The sequence below is a fragment of the Epargyreus clarus genome, unplaced genomic scaffold (genome assembly GCF_041222505.1).
Source record: "Epargyreus clarus isolate Ecla_fem2 unplaced genomic scaffold, WU_Ecla_fem_2.2 ptg000014l, whole genome shotgun sequence".
NCBI lineage: Eukaryota > Metazoa > Arthropoda > Insecta > Lepidoptera > Hesperiidae > Epargyreus > Epargyreus clarus.
In genome coordinates this window covers 12,560,472-12,586,518 of record NW_027332222.1, presented here as the reverse complement: position 1 = coordinate 12,586,518, position 26,047 = coordinate 12,560,472, and the positions used below count along the sequence as shown (strand labels likewise).

At 34.9% G+C, this 26,047-nt stretch overlaps 1 protein-coding gene across 8 annotated transcripts in view; it reads right to left on the bottom strand.

The window, feature by feature from the left end:
• raskol (Ras GTPase-activating protein raskol) overlaps window positions 1-26,047 on the bottom strand; it is a 200,992-nt gene that overhangs the window by 115,346 nt on the left and 59,599 nt on the right. For 6 of the 8 annotated variants that reach the window (XM_073079023.1, XM_073079015.1, XM_073079014.1 and 3 more), the window contains exons 4-5: window positions 19,260-19,289; window positions 2,531-2,720 (exon numbers count right to left, since the gene is read on the bottom strand). In XM_073079023.1, the coding sequence (XP_072935124.1) occupies window positions 2,531-2,720; window positions 19,260-19,289 (220 nt within the window). The remainder of the gene's footprint in view (window positions 1-2,530; window positions 2,721-19,259; window positions 19,290-26,047) is intronic. The other 2 variants (XM_073079024.1, XM_073079019.1) reach the window with 1 other exon arrangement.

Here is a 26,047-nt window from a genome sequence, read left to right as displayed (position 1 = left end):
ATCTCTGATTTTTTCAAAGTTATGTGCGTATTACAAATTAATTATATCACTTGCTAAACGGTGAAGGCAAACATCGTGAGGAAACCTGCATACCTGAAAGAGTTATAAAACATAATCTCAAAGATATGTGAAGTCTACCAAAACTTGGCCAGTGCGGTGGACTATGGCCTAATCCTTCTCATTATGAGAGGAGACCCGTGCCCAGCAGTGAGACAGTAATGGGTTGATAATGATGATGATGAACCGTACATATCAAATCCACTCTTAGCAATAATTCAAGGATTTAATACTTATCAATTTCAGCTGGAAATACTTATTTATAACTACAATCCCGTTAGTAACTTTAACCCAGATTTTAATATGTTCTGGTTACAATTTCGTTTCCCGATCAAATTTAACGGTGCGACTGAAATCAATCATCACAATCAAAAGTTTCGGCCACTAATTCCGAATGTTACCAAAAGGAATCAAAAGTATGCAGCAGGGGCATAAAAGTCGGGGCGTAATCGATTGGTGCCGGATGGGTGCGCGAGACCGTCACGGTGCGGCTCCCCTGACATTTCTACGGCCAGGGCTGCTACGTTTTTACTGCATTCCGACTTTAAAAGGTTAAAGTGGCCAGACAAATCCTTCCGTTGAGGTCGGATAACGGGATAGAGAAATACTTTAAAGTTGCGTCATTCATAAAGTACTTTACACCTTAAAGTGGTCGTGATTTATTATCGCCTGGTACATGTCATAGACTCCTTTAAATACATAATTAATGTTACAATCCACTTGTAATATTCCAAATGTTTTGGAATAGTTACTTGGATCACCTGTTCTCCTGTAGGTATTTTGAATGTATTCCTTACATGTGTCGATTATATTATGATAACGTAAACGACGTCAGTGTTTGAATAATGTGTGCAAATTAAATAAGGAATATTTCTACGTGCACGACTTTCCTGTTTTGGTTCATTCTTCATACATACAAATCGCGCAGCTTAGTCATCGTTTGAAAAAAATAATTTGCAATATGTAAAACATTAACAATCTTATGTTAATAAGTCTTATAGTGACCGGTTGACCTAATAATATGTATCTTTTTATATAGGTATCATATATCATTATGAAGTTACTGACGCGATCGCAGTCCACAGATGGCAAGCGGGATGCGATTATTGACGCCCACGCACAACCCCAAGCGATTAAAAATTTAATGAGATTAACATCTCCTTGCATGACATTGGTTGGTAGGTACGAGATTAAATTTCTGAATTACTAATATATCTTCGTAGTAATTATATACTTAAATCATAGATTAGTAAAGATTACTCACTCCTAACAAGAAAATGTGCCCAGTTTTGAGAATTGCTAATAGTTGCGTAAAAAAGTTTTGCCACGTCTCCGTGCTAAAATGTCCCTAAAATATTTGAAATAATTAGTTATTTATTCGTAAATTTTCTCTAAAAATGTTTTTATTTGTCAAGAATTCAAAAAAAGAACTTAATAATAAGCCGTTTGTGGCTTCATTCAATTTCAAGGCGGCGAAGTATCTTTACTAATCTATGACTCAAATATGAATAAAATACGTAAATTATTGAGATGAAGTTTTAATATAAGTTTTAACTACTTAAAGTACGGTAGCCCTAGTCCATTCACAAAAGTATTCACCAGCGTCACTTCTCTCTAAGGAACGCATAGCTACTAATTGTAGTAAATAAAGTGAAACTAATGAGGCTCGTCCCGTAAACATGTTGATTATACGCTGAACGACAGCTATAAAAGTAAGCTTGTAAATTCATAGACATAGGTACCTAAACTTTACTTCGTTAATAAATGATTTTTTCTATCTTGAACTTTCATTTTTCTTCTTTCTTTCATTTAACTTAATATTTTAATGGTTATAAAAAATAATATCTATTAAGTGTAATGTAACTCCTTTCCAAACATAAGCTTCATGTGAAATTAATAACAATACACAGAAATATTACATAAACACAGTATTTATAAAACACAATACTGGTACTTGTTCGTATATTCTAATTTAAAACACCCAACAAAATGCTGTATGAAACTCACTACTAGTGGCGACATCTTGTAGTGAATAGATAGAAACAGCATATACACTCCTGATGCAACGCCATCTAGCGTGGAGTAGCGGAATTTTTTCGTATGCCATCATATTACAGGGTTCTATTATTGCTACATAGATGGCGTTAAGTATAATCAAAGTATGACCGTGTTGTTTCAAAAATTTTAGAATGATAATATTCGTTTTCAACGTTATAAAATTACTTATAGTTCTTCTATCTCACGAAGGATTATAATAATAATAAATAATTCATGTATATAACTAATATAAGGATATTGTCTCATAAATTACTTATTTTGTTTTTGTTTCAGGGTCGAAGTATGATAGCTAGCGTTTAATTTAAGAAGACATCTATGAAACCCGAATGGAATTCGTGATATAGAAGAACTATACTTAATACATATAACATATTGAATCAAATATATGTTGTAAAGTAAATAAAAAAAACCTTACCTTGTGCAGGCAAAGCTCGTAACGACACCGCATCGTCATCTATGTCGTCCTCCGCCTCCTCCTCCTCGGTGATGGAGGGCGGCGCGGCCCAGCAGCGCAGCCGCACGCCCGCGGTGTTCACGTTCCCGCCGCTGTCGAGCCGCACGCGAGGCAGACTCCGCGTCGAGTACTCGCCGTTGTTGTTTGATGCCTGGGAACATACAATAAAATTTTAGTCACATAATAATATTACATTCTTCAGTGTTGCTGGCCTGTACCCTTACCATGAGTTTTTACGTTTTGACAAAAATGAACAACAATGAACGTATTTGTTTACGTATTTGCCCATACTATATCCAATTAGCGCTCCTAGCGGATTATATCAGAACTTGGAAATTGTATGGGCCAATACGTAAACAAATACCAAAACAGTCATATTTGTCGAAACGTAAAAACTCATGGTAAGGGTACTGTACCCATAGTATGATTTTTATGTTTGCTCGGAAGCGTTCAACATTTACGAACTCTCTCATACAGCGTCTCCGTGGACCGTATCGGAACTAAAATTCCGCAGTATACGTTTCAATAACACTATCAATATTAAAGTAAAAATATAAACGTGTGTCTATTTATATTTGTAAAATTAAATGTCGTTACAATTAAATATTCAGTTTTTTAAAACTCGGTCCATGGGGGCGCTGTAACAGTGAATTCATAAACGTTGAACGTTTTCGAGCAAACGTAAACTCATACTAAGTGTACTGAATATAGTTTCAAACGAATACTACTCCAACTTTATTCATATTGTTATAGGTACTACCATAGGGATCAGATACTATTTATCTGATTAACTGGTTTTAATATTTAAAACATCTATCACAAAAGCAATACTGAGTTATAATAATACGGCATATAAACTAACTTGTTCGAAAAATCTTTTCAAATTGCAATATTTAAGCAAATTCATATTAAATTAGTTACACTAATTAATGAAACAATTAAAACACAATGACATTTGAGTAAATTATTCATACTGAACAAACTAACTAGGATGCATGATTTGTAAAAATTAGGACTTCGGTGAAATAGGCATGAATCACAGTGGAAATTTAACTCAAAACAACTTATGGCGTAAATAAGCACAATAAGGAAAATAATAAATAATGGAAAGGGTTGCAAGTAACATTAATACCTATGCAATTGTTAAAAATATTATTAAAAGATGTAAGGCTCTAGATTAATATGTAGATATTTGTATCATAATAAGTTATTATAATAGAAAATCTAATAAGTATGTACTTAATTAATTTCCACCCGATATCTCAAGTGGTCTCTACGTATTATATTGCCTAAAACACACGAATATCTATTACCAAATGCTAACAGAAAAATATCCTACCAAAAGCTTCATTATCCCTGAAATGATTTTAGATTTTTTTAGGTATTTTTGCATAAAAAAAGATAATCATAAGTAAGATGATAAGACGCACCTATCATCTTACTTATTATCATTGTATATTCTGCAAATATAAATCTATTCCCACAGTGCCCCAATGTTTAAGTTAAGTTTATTACCACTCAGTGATATTTTATGCTTTTACTGTCCCCACAGCATAAATACGACTTAAAATATTCCTAAAACATAGATACGTCTCCGTACGACTAGTAGAATCCCCGTATTTACTTTACAATCCCGCAGCTGCCCAGATAAACTACAGTAACTCCCCAACTCTTATAATTATCTCGCTCTACGCCCATTGTAATGTCAAATGGCAATTGTGTTTTTTATAAGTGGGGTTGGAAGTTTTTTTAGTGAGTAGGAAGTGACGAAATGCCGACAACGGTTATTATAAAATTACTATTTCGTAGCTAAGCGGATTTTTGGAATTTTAACCGTTTATTGGTCCTGTTATTGTTAGTATTTATTCAAATTCAGCACTTTCACGACCATAAGTTCAATGGTTTAAGGTTTGTAACGTCCACGTCCTGAAGTATTGAAGGGCCAAACACCCCTTAATAGCGATGCATTATATTATTCTTCTAAATGGTTGCCTATCATAGTCTCTTCAACAGACCATCAGTTGCAGAAGACTAATAATCCTTTCAATGTTACACAATAGCAATTACGCATACCGCGTACATTATTATGTTCATATGATTTAAAATACCAATCATATTAACTTACTCTATAAATGGTCATACACATCCGGCCTGCTTGAGCAACACAGAAAGAACAATACTCCATAAGTGTTTCATTCCTGCACGAATCAGTAATCTCTATACCAAGAAATCTAAGGTAGGAAATCGTTTAAATAACAATTTCTTGAACAGAACAACAATAAGACGTGAACGGCAGAAATACTTGGTGCGTGACGCTCTCAGCTGTTGTCACCTGATACCACTAATGATCCATATACATTACGATAATATTATGACGATAATTATATTCCCACGTCCTTCTATCTCCTTTCTAATGCGGCCTGAATTACTCTATTTGACGCAACACTTGAATTATAGCTCATTATTGTATCGGCTCCCTACTCACAATCCCAGCTGAGATTAAACAGATTGATACCGTATCTATAATAGCTTTGTATGCATACGATGCATGGAAATTAAAAAGAAAACCTACTGAGTGGTTACTTCCTTAGCTACTTGGTAAGAGCAACAGCAATGGTAGATTATAACTGGGCAAGGTGTTTTAAGGCAATATAGAAGATTGTGCTAAGTAGTGTTGAAACTGGATTTAATAAATGTAGTTTTTTCTAACCCGAGCTACCATTTTTGTGCTTCCAACATATTTTTAAATAGGAGAGAAATCTACCTTGATTCAATCCATATTCAAAATATTTTCACAAAACAATTAATATTTTCCACGTACTGGAAAATATTAATTGTGTGAATAAAAAATACGTAAAAGCTTTTGACGTATTCGTTATTACGTTAAATGTATAAACTTGAATTCGCTTCTGACTTCATAATTCCTCAAACGACGCGGAAACAAACGTCAAAACAATTATAAACGTACTAATAATTTTATAATAACTTCGTAGTAAACGTATTTTAGACAAGGTAAGTACATTTATAGATAAGCCGTTGAAACATCAGTAATTTGCTGACGGATATGTAAAACGAATAAATCACGCCACGCGTCGACAACGGAATCTCTATAATCTACGAGTATAACAAGCTATACCTACCTCAAAACACTAAGGAAATCACGTTTGAATCTGTATCGACTATCGAAACGATTCGTTCAGAGTTCCGTTCGCATGCAATCTCGTAATAAACCGAAAACCAGAACGTGGTAACACATTACGGACTGCATAAAACGTAACACTACGCGTGTGACCCAATTTTAAAAACTTCCTAACGACGAGGGTTGCCATCTATATCGTGAAAGCTCGGATTTATTTTATACCATAAAGATGGTTATTATCTACCGGGCTATTCGAAACATTGATTACCGAAAGTCCTACAATTTTACTTTTAGCGTTAAGATACAGTCTAATCTTTTCTCTAAAAGAGCTACCATGTTAAATGGTCACTTTCTGCACATGGACATCTACTATCAAATTTAAATAGGATCAAAGTCCTACTTGAGGTAAGACACCAATGCGTTGCTACCACTATGGACTCAGCTGGATCACCTCTAATTACAGTAAATACCTTACCTAAAATACAACGCCCTTCTATCTTAAACACAGTAGTCCTTGATACTTCTGTTATAGCGCAAAAATAGATGGGATGGTGTTGCCACAGTGGAACAAAGCATGTTCCTTCCACCCTTAAAACTGTTCTTATTAACATTTAAAAAGTTGTCCGGAAAAAGGTCAAGTCTATTTCTGTATTTAAAATATATTTCATTTCATGACTTGAGATGTTCATTCTTATAAAATTCTCGTGTTTTACATCAGAAGAATCATCTGACATGAATTAATTCATATTGATTTAGATGATAAGATGGATAAGGCCTAATATGTAGCTCCTAGACATATAAACAGCCCTAAACACGATGCTGTCGACGCGAGCACGGATATGAAAGACAAGCAAAGAGGCGGACACTACGCCCACTAATAGAAATCTATTTATAGGTCGGAGAAAGCATTGAATGCAACCAGACCGAGGACTCAGGGCTTACAATAAAAAGAAGAAAAATACTGGCAATTTATACGATAACAAAATAAGTTCTAGAAAATATCCTTTGATATTCGATAGATAGGTAATCTCAAATTCCCTTTATGTCAAACCATCTTTATACTCAATTACTTTTAATCCCATCAAATCTCTTGCAGATTGATCCTAAATATGGAACCCTAAAAAGACACACAATTTTGCACATCAAATCAAAGAAAAACTTGTTCTCTTTTGGTATTCTTTCTACTTTTTAGGATGAGTTAAACTGAACAAAATAGACATAAATAATAATTTGCTTTATCTGTTGGCATCATGAATCCCCAAATTTTTACTTTGTGGACAACCCTAAATTTAAGATCATTTGTAGCGTCCCTTCCACATTAATGAAATTAAAAGATATGAGTACGTTCCCTATAAATAAACTCGAGTATCATCTTAATGTACTCGAGGTGGCGTTTACGGACTAGAACCCCTTATATCTTTATGTTTATTATAAACTACGCTACATTATTGGTCGGTGGTGTATCTTGACAACTTAACGCTTTTGATTTGATATTATCACACTCTTGTCAAAAATCCCGTATTTTCGTTAATGAGAAACAACATATTGACAAATTTTACTAACAAGACGTGATACAGTAGATGATGTGGTTGTTTTAAAATTTATTTTAATCTTGCTACCTAATTAAAGAAGAGTAAGTACATACTTTTAATGCACCATTGGTGGTACTTACGTTTTCATCTTTGTAGTCTTAATTTTGTTAGTTTCATTTCTAGGTCATGTGTCGTTACATTTTATAATATGTACCTATCGTACTCACATTTGCTCAAACGCGTTCCTAGCCTTGCAATTATATCAGTAATTTAACAGGCCCAGTAATGCAAATACAGTAGATCTGCAAGACAGATCGTTGTGCGTGGTGACGTCACCCAGACACACTTCTGGTGCGTAGCGTCATTGAGGCCACAGCACTTGATTGTGACAAGTAGGATACCATCTGTAATTTCATTTCTTGCCTGACCGACACTTGGCATTGCGTGGCGTATAGAAAATATCCCGGTTTAAGGCCGTGTATTGATTACAACCACAAGTTTCAATGTAACTTCGTTCAAGTGTTTGGATTCAGATTATAACATTTGTGGAATTGCACACTAAAACCGTATCAAATAAATAAAAATAAAATAAACCTTTATTACTGCACTTATATATGTGAGAACTTCAAAGTTTAAAACTTCACTTTATATACTTGGTGAGTAATTAATATTTTTCAATGTGACTATTTTCAGATCAGTAAGAATGTAAAAAATGTCATCATTTTAGATGAAGTCATTAGGAATAAGACGTAATCCCTTTATAAATAATACAACATAATTCTATATCTGGCAAATTATTTCTAGAATATATCATCAAATTAAACCTTCAATACCTAAAAGACTTCAGTTTGCAGAGTATTCAGCAAACAGAGCAAGCATTGTTGTTCGTATTTATAGCAACGGCAACACGCACTCGATTGCCGCAGATAAGCAAACGGGCACATTTACAAGCAACAACAAACAAGAGATTGCCGATGTAAACATAACTTATTGAACCGGGCATAGCAGTGATGCATAAAATAAGATAGTCCGTGAGATAGCATCCGAATGAATAGACGCGACTGTCACCCAGCATAAATCAGTAGTGAGTTATTGATAAGGGAATCGACGGTAACAGGATGAATGTAAACAGGGATAGCCAAGCACATTATAATCACATGTTTTTATTAAGCTATTGCATAGCTTTTATCGCGGGCTTTGAGCGCGGCGACCGAATCGAGAAATTCTGTAACGAAAATAAGTAACACCTTTCAACAACTCGGTTGCCTGGAGACTTGATATCCAACTATCAAGTCTCCAGGCAACCGAGTTGTTGACTGTCAATAGAAAAATATGGATATAATTGAATAAAGTATTATTTTACATTCCTTATTATTTTATTTGATATTGGCGACGAGATGTCGAATGAACTAAAAAACAATAAGAAAATACGAGCCACATTACGTGGGTTAATGAAACGAACCGAAAATTACATTTCGGGAATAGAAAAAATTGACAATGAAGAAATAAATATACGACTGAATTCTTTACAAGAAAATTTGAACAAATTCTACGCGATTCAAGAAAAAATTGAATGGCTTACAGAAGAAGAAAATTTAGAAGAGGAAATAAAATACAGGTACGAATTTGAAGAAATATATACAAAGCTAAAATTTAAATTTTTGAATGTACAAAAAGAAAATACTCGGCTAATACCTGAATGTTCTTTTATATCAGCAAGAGCGGAAGTTTATTTGATAAACTGTTAACTGTCAAGGCACGCTTGAGACGTACACCTAATACAAAAGAGTTATCACCTTATCAGTTTATGTTCGGCAGAGAGGTAAGAACCTATATGCATGCCTTTTTTAAGAAATCCGCCCCACTATCCAGATTACATTACAATGCACCGCCAACGCAGGAGTTCGGACAAGGTGATAAGGTACAAGTCCGCAGTTACACCAACCCAAGAGTTAAATGGGAGTTCGGAGTCGTCATCCGAAGATTAGGTAGACTCCATTATGAAGTCAGAACTGAAAATGGCATACTGGTGCGCCGTCACCTTGACCAAATGCTGCCGGCGCCCCTGGTGGTGTAAGTGAAAATAGCGGTGGAGGACTGTTGGATATCAAGTCTCCAGGCAACTGAGTTGTTGACTGTCAATAGAAAAATATGGATATAATTGAATAAAATATTATTTTACATTCCTTATTATTTTATTTGATAACCTTAATTCGTCAACTTGAACACAGATGGCAGTAATACACATTTTTTTATAATCCGTGCAGAAATCTTAAAATTGCGTGAAGTATATTTTATATTCCCATTATAAAATTCAAAATTATATTACCATATTATCAAAATAATATGTTTTATCAACATAAGCTATGTTGAATTCTGGATTGATAAAATAACGTAAAAGAGTGTTTGTTATTTTTAAACGTACAATTACAACTGACAGACTTGACAGCACAAAATCAAAACGCCATTATGATTTATGGTACAAATAATTTGTGTACAAAGTGTTTTAAATATGAATAAACAAAGTGCATTTATTAATGAAAAATGCGATGTACCTGTAACATTCGGCCAAATGTCACAGGCACATCGCATTGATCCATTTATATTGCTGGTTGTTAATACTTTACGTCACTTATTAAATACTTTTCTGTTTTATATTTTAGAATGTTCAGTCTTGCTTGGAGTTATGAAATGTCAGCTATATTTGCAATGTCTTATATAATGGAGATATGATAAAATAGTGGATAAAGATGTATTAATGTAAATGTTGATGATTATGGAAGAATATATTGTATTTCTGGAATTCCTTCTGAGCGTTTTCATAGCATAAAAATTCTATGCAATAGCTTTACCGCGGCAGTCTCCGAGTGCCACACGTATTTTATTATTATAGAAATAGCAAGCGAGGAAGAGCTCAGTTGGTGGTAAGTAGCAATTGCTGCCCATGGACATTTGCATTCAACCTCAGTATGATGAAAATCCTACCTGGCAAGGCCATCAAAGCCCTTAAAACCATAATACAGCAACGCTTAACACTACTGTGTCTGATGTTATATTATAAGACAGAAATCGGAGTTGGTGCGGAAATCGGAGTCGAAAGAGATGACAAAGAACTCGAAAGAGACTGTTATAAGGCAAAAATGTTTCTGCCACAACGTGGCTCCACGTTCACGTTGAACCACGAAGGGTTCTAATTATTAAAAAGCAAATGCATATTTATTAAATTACTTAATTGTCGCGTACATGTTTGTATCTTTTATGATATTTATATTTTATTATATTTCCTCCGCCCAAAATATTTAATTGTCTTCTTTCTTGTTAGTCGAAACAAAACAGGCTAAATTAAAAATAAGACAAGTATAAAGTCATTGGACAAAGTCAATCCAAGACGTTATTAAATATTATCTGTTTACCTTAAAACCAAACGATCACAATAACATGCATTTGGGCCGAAGAAAGAAGGGTTGAGTACCGCTTCTAGTACTCGTATGTAGGCGATGCATAATGTGCACGTGTGCTTCTCAGTACAAACACTGTACCGAACTACCGGTCCCGTTGGTGAATACGTTTATGTGATCTTCTACAAGTGTTTAAACTCTTCTTAGTATACATGCCTTGATTCTGGGAATAATTTTGTTTTGTCTTCTGATTATGTGATATGAGGAGAACTGAAGTTAGATGTCTTAGATAAGTCTCACCTACAGTAGACAAGTCATGTGGTAGAGAGGTAATCTATCCGGATTGCACACAGCAGGGTCCGGGTTCCATCCCCGGTCAGACAGACAGACAGATTTCTATTCTGGGTATGGGTGTTTGTCCTCATTCATCTTTGTGCGTGTCCATGGCACACATGGCTCAGGAAAATTTCTAGTGCGACGCTATTTTATATAGTTAAGTAAAACAAAAAATACTTTTTTATCCTCTTAAAATAAAATACTTCGTACTGACATAATACAATGTTTACTGAAGATCAATAAATGGATGGCCCATAATGAACATCATTAATGACATAAATAAGTACCATCCGGTCTTCACCGCAGAGGATGATGCCCAATTTAAACTCTACTAAAATAAACATCTAATGCATCCTTTCGTTTTCTCTTAAAGTAGCTCTTATATGTGATTTCCAGACATAAATTTAGTCGTCAGCTCATTATCCCGTATCAGAGAGGGATTTAGGCCAAAGTCTAAAACGGTAGTCAAGTGCGAATTGTAAGACTTCACACGCCTTCGAGAACTTTTTTGGAACTCTCAGGTGTGTAAGCTCTCACGATATTTTTCTTCACCGTTATATAGTGATAATTAATTTCGAATACGTACAAAACTTTATAAAATTACTGGCAAATATTTCTCACCTCAATCTTTCCCTGACTCTTTAAGCATGCCACGCAGCCCTTATTATGTACATGTCCATAAGGCATTTAGGTCTAACAGCTTAGCTTTAAACACTCTTCATAATTGTGCTATGTTAGTGTATGGATTAAATCTCGCAAATTATTCCTCCCTTACCGATTAAACTAAAATTTGAAATAGGAATATACACTCGGTGAAAATGCAATTAATTTTTTATAGAGCTGACATGACTATGGACCATGCATCCTGGTCGTAGCAGCCGCCATAACATTAAAAATATTGTTGTTGAGTTCATCTTGGTACGTATTATTTGTTTGAGTACATGACTTCAATAAAAGCTGTATATTAACGTAGCCGAATATTATACCAAAGTAATATATTGTAGGTATCATTGTTAGAGCCAAAATAGATCCACAAGCGGTGTAACCTAAGTGTTTTCCACCATAAAGATAAGAAAGCCCTGTTATTAAGCTGTGCTAGCGAAGGTCTATATTCAGCTGGAAATGCACGTAAATAGCTCGGTACGGTTAATAAGAGTAGTTATCCGATATGCAGGCGACGTAACGACTATCCGCGCTCACTATACAACCCTTTATTGTTTTATTGCTGATCGAATCAAGGCTAGTGTTTCGTACTTGTGTTTTATGAAATACAACTTTTTGTTTGATTAATTATACGTTAAGGTTTCTGCATATTTGTACTGTGGGGAGTATTGAAGCGGTACGTAGGTATAAGTGTGATTTAAGTGTACTCAAGTGGAGATGGTAACTGCTAATTCTAAGAATGGCATGATTGTATCTTAACGTCCTTTTTTCGGGTTTGTTTCCGGAATTTGATTCATGACGAGAAAAAATTTTGATGTGGTGCGCATTTGTGTCCATAGAATCCTTACCCAAGCAATGTATATACCAAGGAAAGTAAATAATATGTCTAGCCCGTATGGCGTTCGTCGTCAATTGAATCAAGACTAGGGTGCACATGAAAATTAATATTAAAATTGAAACTGTCCTAATATTAACCAGAAAATAATAGAACAAAGCTTGTCTGAAGTAAGTTTGAAATAAGTTTCACTAACAATAAAAAAACAATGGAAGTAAACACACTCTTATTGTTTCAGAAATAAACATAGCATAAATAAACCCAAAAATACGATTGTACAATCTATCAAACTCCGAAGATCCGCCGGCAACGTCGTTAAAAAACGTCATATTTTTTCACAATGTTGTTTCTTGCACGGCACATATGTTACCCGATCTCGATGTTCCACTCGTACACGAAATTTAAAACTCACTTGGGAGATTCAAATAACTACATCGCCAGCCCAGAGGCGAGTGAGTCACGGCGATTCGCCTCAAATAATACCGCCTGTAGACGTTATGACAAATCGACCTTAAACAGCATGTGACATTTATTAGTCTTCTGTTCATTTAAGTTTTTATTAAGAAGCTCTCATCTCGAGATTACATCCTTTCTGTTGCGCAGCAGTAACCCTTTGATTTGGCCATATGTTGTGCGTTGCGCCATTTTTGAATCGTGAAACAAATTAAATTGACTTCGTTACACAACAATTGACAGACATCTTGAATGAAGCCTTTTTTCATTTATCGATTCAAATAAAGTACGTTAGTTGTAACTCAAGTAATGGAAGTAAAAAATGAAGCGACATTTTGAAATACAGAAATATTATTGTACCACTTTTTTACAAATGCTCACCTTTTTTTGGGCGAACGTGCCGAGGCCACAAAGCGGGGTAAATGAGTCAAACGTTTATAAAATCACATGCGGTTGGTGAACTTCGCCATGGTCGGACGCGCACATGGCCGCAACGCCGTGACATCAGCCAATGTTGCGATTAGGGCCTAACCACATACAATAACACCGGTTCACCTCAGTGAATATAGGTTATGAAATAAAAAGAAATGTTTATGAAAATACAAAGATCAACAAGTAATGAGTAAATTAAGGAATTGTTTTGTAGACAAAAATGAAATCCAATATTCAAAACTTAATGAGTTTAAAAATATGCTATTACTTGCAAAAGTTTCGTTGTTTCTTAACAGACTAGATATATTTTTTATCATATATTTTTATCTCATCTGATATTATCTAATTTGCTATTGGAATAGAGTTGAGAGTCGTTTTAGTAATAAAGTGTGAATTGCTGCTAGTTAATATATTTGTTTAACTTCCAATCACAAACAAATATCAACTTGCAAAGTTTCACGTTTTAGATGGTGTAAAATAGATACCTATGTACTTATGTATTATGTAAGTATGAAACTTTTATGAAAAGTATGTCTATTATGGAATTTCTTTCCATAATCGAATATCTTCCTAAGTAGATTATATCAACGAAAAGGAATTTTGTAAAGAATCAATTTTGAAGAAAATATTTTGATTTTGACAGTATTAACAATAAATATTTAATGAGTATTAATGAACTATTTAATTAATATTTAATTTAGAAACAAAGTATTTCATTTTGATTGCAATGACGTATAAGCAAAGTATTATCTCAAACATTGTAATAACATTACAGTCTTTGAGATATATACTACGAATTGATGCTGATGAATGTGTTCAAACCCTAATCACGACCACATGCCCGGCCGAACAATGTTACCAAGAACGGGATAACTCCACACAATAACATTAACATAAAGTACTAACCTTTATACAATACTTGTAGCAAAGGTAGCATTGCTTTTTAAGGCACGCAAATCGAAGGAATTCATTTTGAAAGCAAGAGCCTTTTTGTACAAAAGTAAACAGACTTACATGGTTTCTCTATATAAAGATTGTGTGAGTGACCTTAGCAAGACAACAAGCTTAGTACGTTAACCTTAATGACAACAATCGAAGAAGATGATGATAGAATGGGTTCATCTCCAGAAGAATCATCGCCACATTATTAAATATTGGGAAGCTATAAACTCAGGAAAACACAGCGAACATATTATAATTCTTTAATCCTTGACAACCAACTCGACATCTGTCATAAAACATTTCTTCATATATCACAATCTCTCTTTCTCTATTTTGGCCTCCCTCTACAAAAAACTCATTTTCCTACAAAAACTCATTTTCCGAACCGGAATCTGCATCGACAAACTCATTATCTGTATCCGAACCTTCCTCCCCACTAACATTTTGCACCGGAGCTTCCTGAGCTGTCGGACAATATTCTTGTGACTCTACTCTACCGGTCACGCAGTGTCCCGAGATACTAATATCATCAGAATTATCAGATTCCTCGGAAGATGAGTTCCCTTTATATGCTAATAACTGATCAGCATGCTTTCTAACATACATATTTAAATCATCAATATACACATTGAACATACGTGAGCCTAGACATTTTTTAATAATACCCATTTTCCAAGTATGTTTAGTACCATTAAGGAAATAATATTTTACCAACACTTTATCTCCTACTACAAAATTTATATTTCTATTACCATTAAATTGGTTACATTGGTTCGTTTGAGCTTTCAAAACATTATTCTTGGCTGCAGCGGGTGAAGATGGTGAAGTGGCTACTGATGTTGGACACAATAAATCTAAACGACAACGCAATGGACGACCTATCATTAATTGTGCCGGTGAAAATCCAGTAGTCAAATGAGTAGAATTTCTATAATCAAATAAAAATTTATTTAATATCTTTAATAAAACTTTCTGGGTTGCGTTACTGCCCATCATCGCTTTTAGACCATTTTTTACGGTTTTTACGCTATTTTCCGCTTGCCCATTTGACATAGCATGATAAGGAGCTCCCGTTAAATGTCGGATTCCATTTACACGACAGAAAGTTTCAAATTCATTTGAGGTGAAATTTGAAGCATTGTCAGTTACCAACGTGCGCACTAAACCGAATCTACTGAACATTTCGCATAATTTGCTAATTATCGTATCACTGTCTGTTTTTTGCATTGTAAAACATTCTACCCATTTAGAAAAACTATCTACAGCAACTAAAAATTGTTTGCCACTTAGTGTGAACATATCCAAATGCACACGTTCCCAAGCGCGCTCTGGATACGGCCAGGGTGAAAGCGGAGCTTTTGGTGGATTATTTCGTAACGTATTACATATACTGCAAGAACCAATTTTTTCTTCTATATGCCTATCTATATTTGGCCACCACATTCGTGCTCTAGCTTCACACTTTGTTTTTACCACACCAAAGTGTGAACTATGTAATTCCTCTAATAGCCTTTCACGAAAACACGAAGGAATTACAATTTTGTGACCCCGTAAAATACATCCGTCCTCAATTGCGAGATCGAGACGACACAGAAAGTAGGGACGCAGTGCCATGTTAGATACCTTAATAGGCCAACCCTTCTTAATAAATCCTACAACTTGTTGCAAAATTTCATCCCGAGCCGTTTCTAATCTGATATCGCCAGAAGTTATGGGTAACACAGATTCACCAATAAAATTCAAATATAACGAACGATCTATTTCTTCTACTTCATTCCTAAATTGAGTATTAACTGATCTAGACAGGAAATCGGCTACATTATTATCGCTCTTTACATATTCAATATTAAAATTATATGCGGATAAAAACAAAGCATATCTTTGCAATCTGTTTGCCGCTAAAACCGGAACGCCCTTCTTATTTCCAAAAATTGACAACAACGGCTTGTGATCAGTACGTAATGTGAAAGGAACTGTTCGACCGTACAAATAATGATTGAATTTTTTTATAGCGAATATGATAGAAGTAGCTTCTTTCTGTATTTGCGCGTAGTTCAACTCCGCCTTAGATAACGAACGAGAAGCGTAAGCCACCACTCGCTCAGTGCCGTCCGATTGTCGCTGCGCGAGCACGGCGCCCAGCCCGGCCGGGCCCGCGTCGCACGTAACATACGTGGGATACTCCGGATTATAGTGGGCTAACACACGATCCGACGCAAGTTCTCGCTTAATACATTCGAATGAATCTTGCTCACTTTTATCCCACACCCATTTAATACCCTTCTTTAATAAGTTATTTAAAGGGCACAACACCGAGGACGAATTTGGAACGAAACAACGGTAGTAATTTACCATACCTAAAAAAGACTTTAATTCACTAACGTTCTTCGGAGCTTGACAATTCAAAATAGCCAAGATTTTATCATTAGATTTATGTAAACCGTCTTTATCAATAACATAACCTAGATACTCTACAGATTTTTTAAATAATTCACATTTATCGCGTTTAACACGTAAACCTGCGTCTTGCAATCTCTTTAGAACTGATTCTAAGCGTTCCAAATGTAAAACTCTATTAGGAGCTGTTACTAATATATCGTCCAAATAAATACATACACCATCTATATCACCTAATAATTGTTCCATAGTACGCTGAAATATAAATGGCGCATTCGTTAATCCAAACACGAGACGTGTATACCTATACAAGCCTTTGTGTGTATTAATACAACACCATTTCTTTGAATCATCCAGCTCCAACTGAAGATAAGCTAATTTTAAATCTAACTTGCTAAATTCAACACCATCATGAAGTTTAGCAAACAAATCTTCGATTCGTGGCAGTGTATAATTGTCTACATACAGCACTTTATTTAAAGTAACTGAAAAATCCCCACAAATCCTAACGTCACCATCTGGTCGTAAAACCGGAACAATTGGCGTAGCGACATCAGAATGATCTATTTTCTCTAAAACACCCAAGTCAACTAATCTATTTAATTCCTGTTCTATTTTAGGTTTTAGAGCCAATGGTACTGGTCGAGGTTTGAAAAATTTTAATTGTGCGTCAGGTTTAATTTTTAAATTAATTTTATATTTATTAAACCTACCTAATTCGTCAGAAAATAATTTTGAATATTTATTCATCAGTAACTCACCTGCATCTTTATTCACTGACACATTATGACAGTTAAAGCTGCATAATTGCAAATTAAATTGTTTCATAAAATCACGTCCTAACAGAGGCAAACGCTTCCCTTTGGTTTTTATAACAAAAAATACTATCGGTTTTACGTAGCTTTCAAAAGTTACTGACAAAGTTAAACAACCTATAGGTATAATTTTCATACCTGTATAAAAATTAAAAACCTCTTTACATTGTTGAATCCTATAATAATTCTTATTACATCCAAACAGTTGCTGATAAATAATTTTCGGTAAAACCGAAACAGCACTGCCACAATCAACCTCACAAATTACTTCTACATTATCTAACAGAACTTTCCGGGTAAACGGTTCATCTACTATCGAATTTATCATGTTAAATAAATTGTAACCCACATCAGCGCCATCGTCATCCGTGCCAACAAAATTACTATTACTTACTCTAGTCTTACACATTCTTTTTAAATGACCCTTTTTGTTACACTTTTGACAGGTATAATTTACAAAACGACATTTTTCTTTAGAATGATTTTTATAACCGCATACCTCACAGCATCTTGACGTTCGAGAATTATCATTGCATGTGTCCGGTACGCTTACGACCTTCCGTTGCATAGCAAACATGGGTTGTGCCATCGCCGAGTTCCTCGAGCTCTCACCAGCGCACGCCGCTCCGACCGCGTCGCTGCCTGCTCGCGATGTCTGCAGCGCGAGACGCGCACACCTCACGCTCTGTGCCAATTCCAATGCTTTACTAAAAGTCAAATCGTTGATGCTCTCGGCAAACAATTTTTCTTTTTCTTTAGAATTCTCTAATCCCAATACAAACCTATCACGCAAAGCCATATCTAACTCTGCTTTAAAGCCACAAAATTGCGCCAAATTACGCACTCGTGCTGCCCATTCGGCTAAATCCTCCCCTGGACGTTGTTCAGCCTTATAAAAACAATACCTTTCTGCAAAAGTACTCTTCTTTGGTTGAAAATGATTATCCAACTTCTCTAGCAGTACGTTGTATGCGATACTGTCCAAATCTTCAGGAAAAACCAAATCTCTCGTAACACGATAAGTGTCTTCCACCAACGCAGTGAGTAATAGAGCTCGCCTTCTCTTACCAGCTTTATCATTAGCATCGCCGATATCGTTGGCCGCGCAGTATTGCTTGAAACGGCTGCTAAAAATGCTCCACTCTTGTGTGCGGTGATCATAGGAGAGGTTGCCACCGTTCTTCATATATCACACACATATATCTCTGCCTAAAAATAGCAGTGTTACACTTATGCGACTACTTATGCGAGCCGTTCAAGCTTAGTCCTCAACTCCTCAGAGGCACTATGTCCGATCACTAAAGCGTTGGCATTAGTGGTCGGACATAGTGCTATAATCCAGGATTGCGTATTCGTTTGCTACTTCTATGATACACATTTGACAAATATAGGTATAATTTTATTTTATTTAATATATCTCCTATATGTGTTTCTATTGTCAAATATACTAAAGATAGGGGACAATATTTCAACCAGATTAAGAGCAAATGTAATTACATATTAAAAGATTCATGAATTTATGCCATTCCACAAACCAATTAATAATGGACCAGTCGAACGCAAGGGCTCTACAAAACCAGTAATTACTGAAACGTTAATTAACGAAAATCAATCCATACATATTGTATGACTTTTAAAAGCATGGGAACTAATTACTAACTGATTACGTGAAGTATATACAAATGAGGAAAATGTATATAAAACACAACAATATTACTCACAGTTCAATACAACACACACTTTCTTACCTTGTAGTCCAAATAGAATCCCGGGAACGACTGATGCGTGTAAAACACAAAACATAATTAATTAAATGTCCTATGCATTGCATATCATAATGGTTTTGAACATCTTAATATTATCATTTAAATAAATTATGAACCTACTTCATTAAACTGCTACTAACATTATAATTGCAAATCTCTTTAAAACCGTAGTGTTAGGTTCCTAAGTTCCTATCATTAAAAATGTCGTCTTACTAATTCCATACATGATTGTTACATAATTATCTAGGTAGTAGTGTTTTTTAAATTCAAATTTTTTCAAATTCAAATTCAAATTCAAATATATTTATTTGCAAGAACATGGGTAAGACATAAAATAACAGTAAAGGTATATAAGTTCGCCAAGTTCCACCTGTCAAGGCATGCAAATTTAGAAATTGTGATTACAAATAAATTCGAATAAATTATTTTTACAATTATGTCATTAATTATTATCAATTGTCAAAATTTACATTTCAAATTAGTCATTATAAAATACCAATCGTTTATTATTAACGTTAATTATAATCTTTTATTACAACAGTCTTCAAAAAAATCTTTAATACAATAATAGGCTTTTTGTGTCAAAAATGTTTTTAGTGATTTTTTAAAGTCAAATTCACTTTTACTCTTGATATGAATTGGTAGAGCATTGTATATCCTAGGTCCCATACAAAATATACTGTCGTGGAACAGCTTAGTCCTTGAGTACAAATTTAGTAATTTATTATTACGCCTATTAGATATCATTTTATCATAATGTTGTATGTCACGTTTTACCATCAGGGCGACTTCATAAATATATAACGAAGGGAGAGTCATAATGTTTTTTACGAACAGGATATAAAGTTTTTAATATGGACTCCATACATAACACATAATACATGTTCAAAGTGGTATAGTTTAGTTTAAAATAGGATCATAAGCTTATCGAAGTTATCGAACCATGAAATTTAAGCCTGGCCGCATTTCTAGTGTACTATTAATAATATTGTTGGTAACATTTTCCTGCTTTATTATTTTTATTTTTTCCATATAATAAATACTGTTAGCTACATGTTTAATACAGTGAACCCGATGCCCATATAATGGCCACTTTGATGACTCAGGGCTTGTCGTTAATGGGTATTAATGCACCGAGGAGCTAATTCATAGATTTTATAGCTTACGAGATATCTTTTTAGTGGGTACTTAGTCTTACTAGCAAGGCGCCTCGAAAATAGCACATTCAGCGAAGAAATACCGCTCAATAATGTCTTTATTTTAACGATTTCCGGTATAAAACTTCGCTCTTCAACAATCATAAATACGACATGCAGTTATTACGTTTCACGTACTCGTACGAGGTGTGACGAAGAAATGCACGTTTGATTACAACGGAGCACGGCATCCGCGATCGAGACTCCGGTCGTCTTGAGCGGAACACATCCGTTCTCATTGTTCCAACGCATCCTGCTTTAGCTAATCAAGTAGGATTATTTTCACTACCAAACTTCTTACACATAAACAATCAACGGAAGTGTTATGTGTAAATAAATTAAATACAGCTGTATCAATGACTACACAATCTTCACGAATTAATTGATAGTAATCTGGTCATAATCATACGTAATATACACTTGACTAGCGTGATCAAATATGATTGTAACCGTTCTCAAAAAGATTTGTACTAAGAGGCACGGGTCTCCTTTCAGAGCGAGAAAGGTTTAGGACTTCGTCCAGCGCGCTGGTCAAGTACGAATTGATAAACCCTGAACACTTTTTTCCAAAAAACCACAGGCGTGTTGCCATCGCCATGGTGTTTTTTTCATCGTTTAGACAAGTGATTATTCGCATATAACATCAGAAGTGCGTGCATGAGATACGAACCTCAGAACCCAGATTTAAAGGCCGAATTTCTATCGACTAGGCTATCACCGCTATTACAATATAAGCATTCATACAGGATATATGTGTGTAAAAACATTCGTGAAATAGAACAACAAACTGTAACACGCAAACGTCTGGATTTGTCGGATTTGGATTGACGGCTAATTAGAAAAGATTTACGTACTACGATTGATAAATCCTATTCAACCTTTCATGTTGATTAATAACGAACTAGTTCTATAAATCTTTAGAGTACTAGATATTAATTAATAAATCAAAACTATTTTATTATTTTAATTTTAGTTTGATTGTTAAATTTATTAACGGAATATTAGTAACTACATATCTACTACGAAATGTACCTAACTAATATAACCCTACGATTGAAACTAGTGTTTACAAAAATATATGTATTACTAAAAGTTGTAATTATTATAAACATAACAAACCGACGGCTTATAATGAAAGCCTAGGTTAAGTACACAATTTAGACAAATCCAACGACATATAACATATTTACATCTGTCAAGCCGTTTGAGCTGGAAGGCATGCTAAAAAATATAACATACTTGAAAAACATTACCCTCCACACTCGGGTAGGAACTACTCCTGAAAATGGCAATCCATTTCAATCGGTTGAAGTATGGCGGAGTAGTCGGTGAAGATACAAAAAAGGGAAATTAAATACATACAACCGAACATAGTGATGCTTTATTTTTTTCGAATTCGGAAAAACACCTATGATATAGAAATCCCAACGATACGTATTAGCCAACGAAACAATAGAGATCCTATTCTATCCGTAGAAAATTTACCACGAAAATCTAAATGTATTTCTAATCGCGAAATCTGCCAACACTAGGCTAAGCTCTATGATTTATGCAGAAAGCCAGCGAGGCTCGGTCCGCCCACACGCCACACATATGTTTATGAAACACGCCTCAACTATTAAGAAATATTTTTCCAATGTTGATAAACTGAAACCGGCTTACGCGATGAAGTAATAATAACTATGTCTTATCTATGACTATTTATGGCGTTATTAAGAAACCTCATTCTCACTTCGATTTAGTTTACGTACTAAGATGTATTTTATCTATATTACTAGCAGTATCTGCAGCATCGCCCGCTTTTAAACAATAACACGACATACATATAACTTGACTTTTTTTATCTTGAACAAATTTCAAGATTTTTTTTAATAATCGGAAAATAAAGAATCTCATCGCTACTGTGTACCTAAATTGGTGAAACTTTCTTTAGAAAAATGTGCCAATACTCTACGAACTCTGAAGAAACTCCTTTTAAATATTCAGTTCTCATGAGACTAAATAATGATAAGTGCAATGAATAACCTACACCGACTACTTTAAAACAAACGTGAGGTACTTTAAGTCCATCACTTTAAACCTCATAAGACTATCGAAAATGTAGCACGGAGCGGACCTCACACCGTCATTAGTGACGCGTAATTTTCAATGCACAGTTATTTAATAAAACCAGTAACTGATTAGTTATATGTGTTAAAGCAATCACACAGAACCGTTAGCGTTGCAAAAACATTCGTTGTTAGTCAGAACCCGGTTTGATTATTGACTGAGCCTACATTTTTTTCGCTGTAGATTCAACTGATGTGTCTGTTTTGATTGACACTAATAAGATTTATCTTTATTAATAGTAGAACGATGTGATGACAGCAATGCCGAGAATACATTGAAACATCATCATCAGCTAATTGGTTCTAAGGGCCTCTTTTAAGAAGAGTCCACAATGTTGGCAAATTTAGTAGTAGGCTTACATGATTTATGATATCCCTGTAGTTCCGGGACAAGAATAGGGCTACGGTATCCCCTGCCTGTCGTAAGAGGCGACTAAAAGGGGGCTTCTGGGGTCGTGGGTGGCAAGAGTGGGAGCTCGAACCACCCAGCCAACGGCCCCGGGAAGGACGGCGGTATGTGTGGTCGCATACCGTCGTATGCACCAGACGGTGCGGTGAGCGATAAGCTCACCTGGGCGGAGCCCGACGGGGCAATGCGCTAAGAGGACTCCGGTTGCGTTCCTTTGGAGATCCCGGAGTCCTCTACGCAGCGCTGAGGACGGCCACCGGGGGGGTTTTAGTGCGGTAAGAGTCCCACATAACCCTGTGTCGCTCCCAAGGCATCGGGTACCTTTTGAAGGTTTCCCCCTCGTCAACAAAAAAAAAAAAAAAAAAAAAAAAAGGCTTACATGATTTATGAAAATTTGGGTCACCTCAGAGTATTTTATCCCATAGCTTATAACTTAATTCTTAAATTTGACAAAAAATCTCCAAATGCTTGTGAACCAAGTAAACAAAATACTAATAGGTATTTGTTATGTACATTCAATATTTAGAAAGAAACTTTATTGTGCCTAAATATATTTCTCATCGAATCATTAGCATTTATGTGAGCAATCATATAACAGCGTAAAAAGATCGTTAGACACATACATAGATGAAGTGTTCAAAATTCTGATGCAGCACATTACGCAACCAATTTGTTTCGCCCAAACTCAAATACCATAATGACGGTAATCTGTACATAATAAATCTGTTATTACTGCATGTCTGTCATGCTTAGAAGATTAAAAGTTAGGAAGTAATGGAAGTATTACGACATTTTTATTGGTATTTTACTCTGCTTAGTGAAAAAAACAAATACTGGTTCCAACTAAGTATTAAGTGTCAGCTTAACGAATATAAGAATCGCGATGAATACGACATCAAAAGATTTAAAAAAATAATATAAAATACATGTAAAACTGCGGGTAAAACCAGTTAAAGCAGTAAAATATAAAGCTCAGTATTACTCATGCAAATGGAAAAGGTAGCAGATGTGACGTAACCAATCTGTTTCACGCGAGCACAATTATCGAAATAAGTTAATAACGATAATCAGCACTAAAGCGCTGTGCAACGCTGGGAGAGCACGCGTGCACTTCAAGTTCACTTTCTCTCTTGTTAATAATGTTTGTGGAAATTACCGTAGCACCACTTATATCTATTAAAAAAATTCATTAAGTTTAAAATGGGATATGTTTCAATCTTATCAACATAAAACAATAGCAGATAGCAACTTATAAAAAATCAATCACGTCTCAGCATAAGGACTACAGGACGCCCCCCGACCAGGTGGACTGGTGACCTGAAGCGAATGGTCGGAGTGGCGCAGATTAGGGGAGGCCTATGTCCAGCAGTGGACTTTTAAAAGGTAAAGGCTGATAGAACAACTCAATGTTTTTATGCTAGCCCAATAAAGAATTATTATCCTAAGCTGTAATAATTTCCTTGCCACGTCTAGACCCATGTCTATAGTTCTAATATTTTCATACAACTGTTATAGGATTATTTGATATACAAGTAATTCTAACGAAATTTAATCCGCCCGAAGCCCTCCCATTAAGTTCAGTACTTTTGCGATAGCTTTCTTGACCTCCGAAGTACGGAAAAGTTTATACCTTGCCACTGGCGGTCGATCATTTCAACATTGACTGCGCTTTGCGTTACAACTTGATATATCGTTTAGGGTGCCGGCGCCGAAGCACTCGAGGCGCTTCATGTGACTACAATAATAAGCGCTAAGGCGCTGTGCAATGCTATGAAACACGTGTGTACTTATACATAACTTTTACTAACGTTTAAGTTTTCTTGGAAATATTTTCGTGATAAAGCTCTCCTAATAGTAATGACGATGAAAATTTCTGTGTACATTTTCCGTAAATAAATATTAAGCATTTGCCGGGAAAAAATAAATAAACTAAGGCTAAATTAAATGAATACTGAAATATTTAATATCTATGTACAAACTCAACTCCAAAGTTTTTTTTGTCTTTATAATCTTATTACGTAATAATTTATTTTTCGAATGGTTAATGCCAGTGTTAATGTCATTTTATATTAAAGGTGAATCACAATAATCAAGAAACAAGTTTGTTTTATCTTATTTCGTTATATTTAAATTCCACTAGACACTTGATTACATACAAAATTTATTTATTGTGAAAATACTTTTTTACCTATAAGAAAAAATCCCTAGTTTTCGTAGTGAAAACGAAGAAATTGCAAAAACAACGCGTTAGTATAACTTTACAAAATATGCTAGTAGGTAATTGATCAAAAAACTGAGTAGGTACTTACAATTTTTTTACATATTAATGATTCATTGATTTATTGAAACGGTGCTACTATTTAGTCAGTTGTTTACTATTAGTTTAACACCACTTCCTCGACCTTTGATAAATAAGATTGACAACCGTAATAAAACAATCTAAATTAAATCGTATATAAAAATACTACTTTATTAAGGAACATGGCTTTACTATTAATTTACAACAACAAATTATCCTTAGTTAACTCTTCAGTAAATATTTATATCGCTTGTGAAACTTCGTATATCAATCCGTATACAAATTAACAACTGTTAATACAGGACGACATACATATTTTTTGCTCCTAGGGAAAGGTTAAGACTTACGGATTATGCGAAATAGTTCCAGTAAACATTAACGCACCGCTGATTTCTAATTTATTACGTCCGGTTCCAGTTTGATTACTAAGCAGTAAAAACATAAGTGAAGTAATTTATTATAACTAACCTGTACTTGTTGAACTAGTAACCGTCTATCTAATTGTACAGTGGGGTCTACATGTGTAGCGAGATGTTAAAAAAAAAGAAAACCCTGATGTAAGTACCTATAGTAGAACTTAGAACACTCTATACTTGAAATACGTTTAACTTTTTTAACCGACTTCTATATTACGTTTTTTTTTATGAATGTTCGGGGATAACTTCGTTGTTTATGAACCGATTTTGATGTTTTTTTACGGCGCTTATACTGGACACACTGTTTACGCCGTTTTCCAACGAAATGTATTGAGCGCTGAC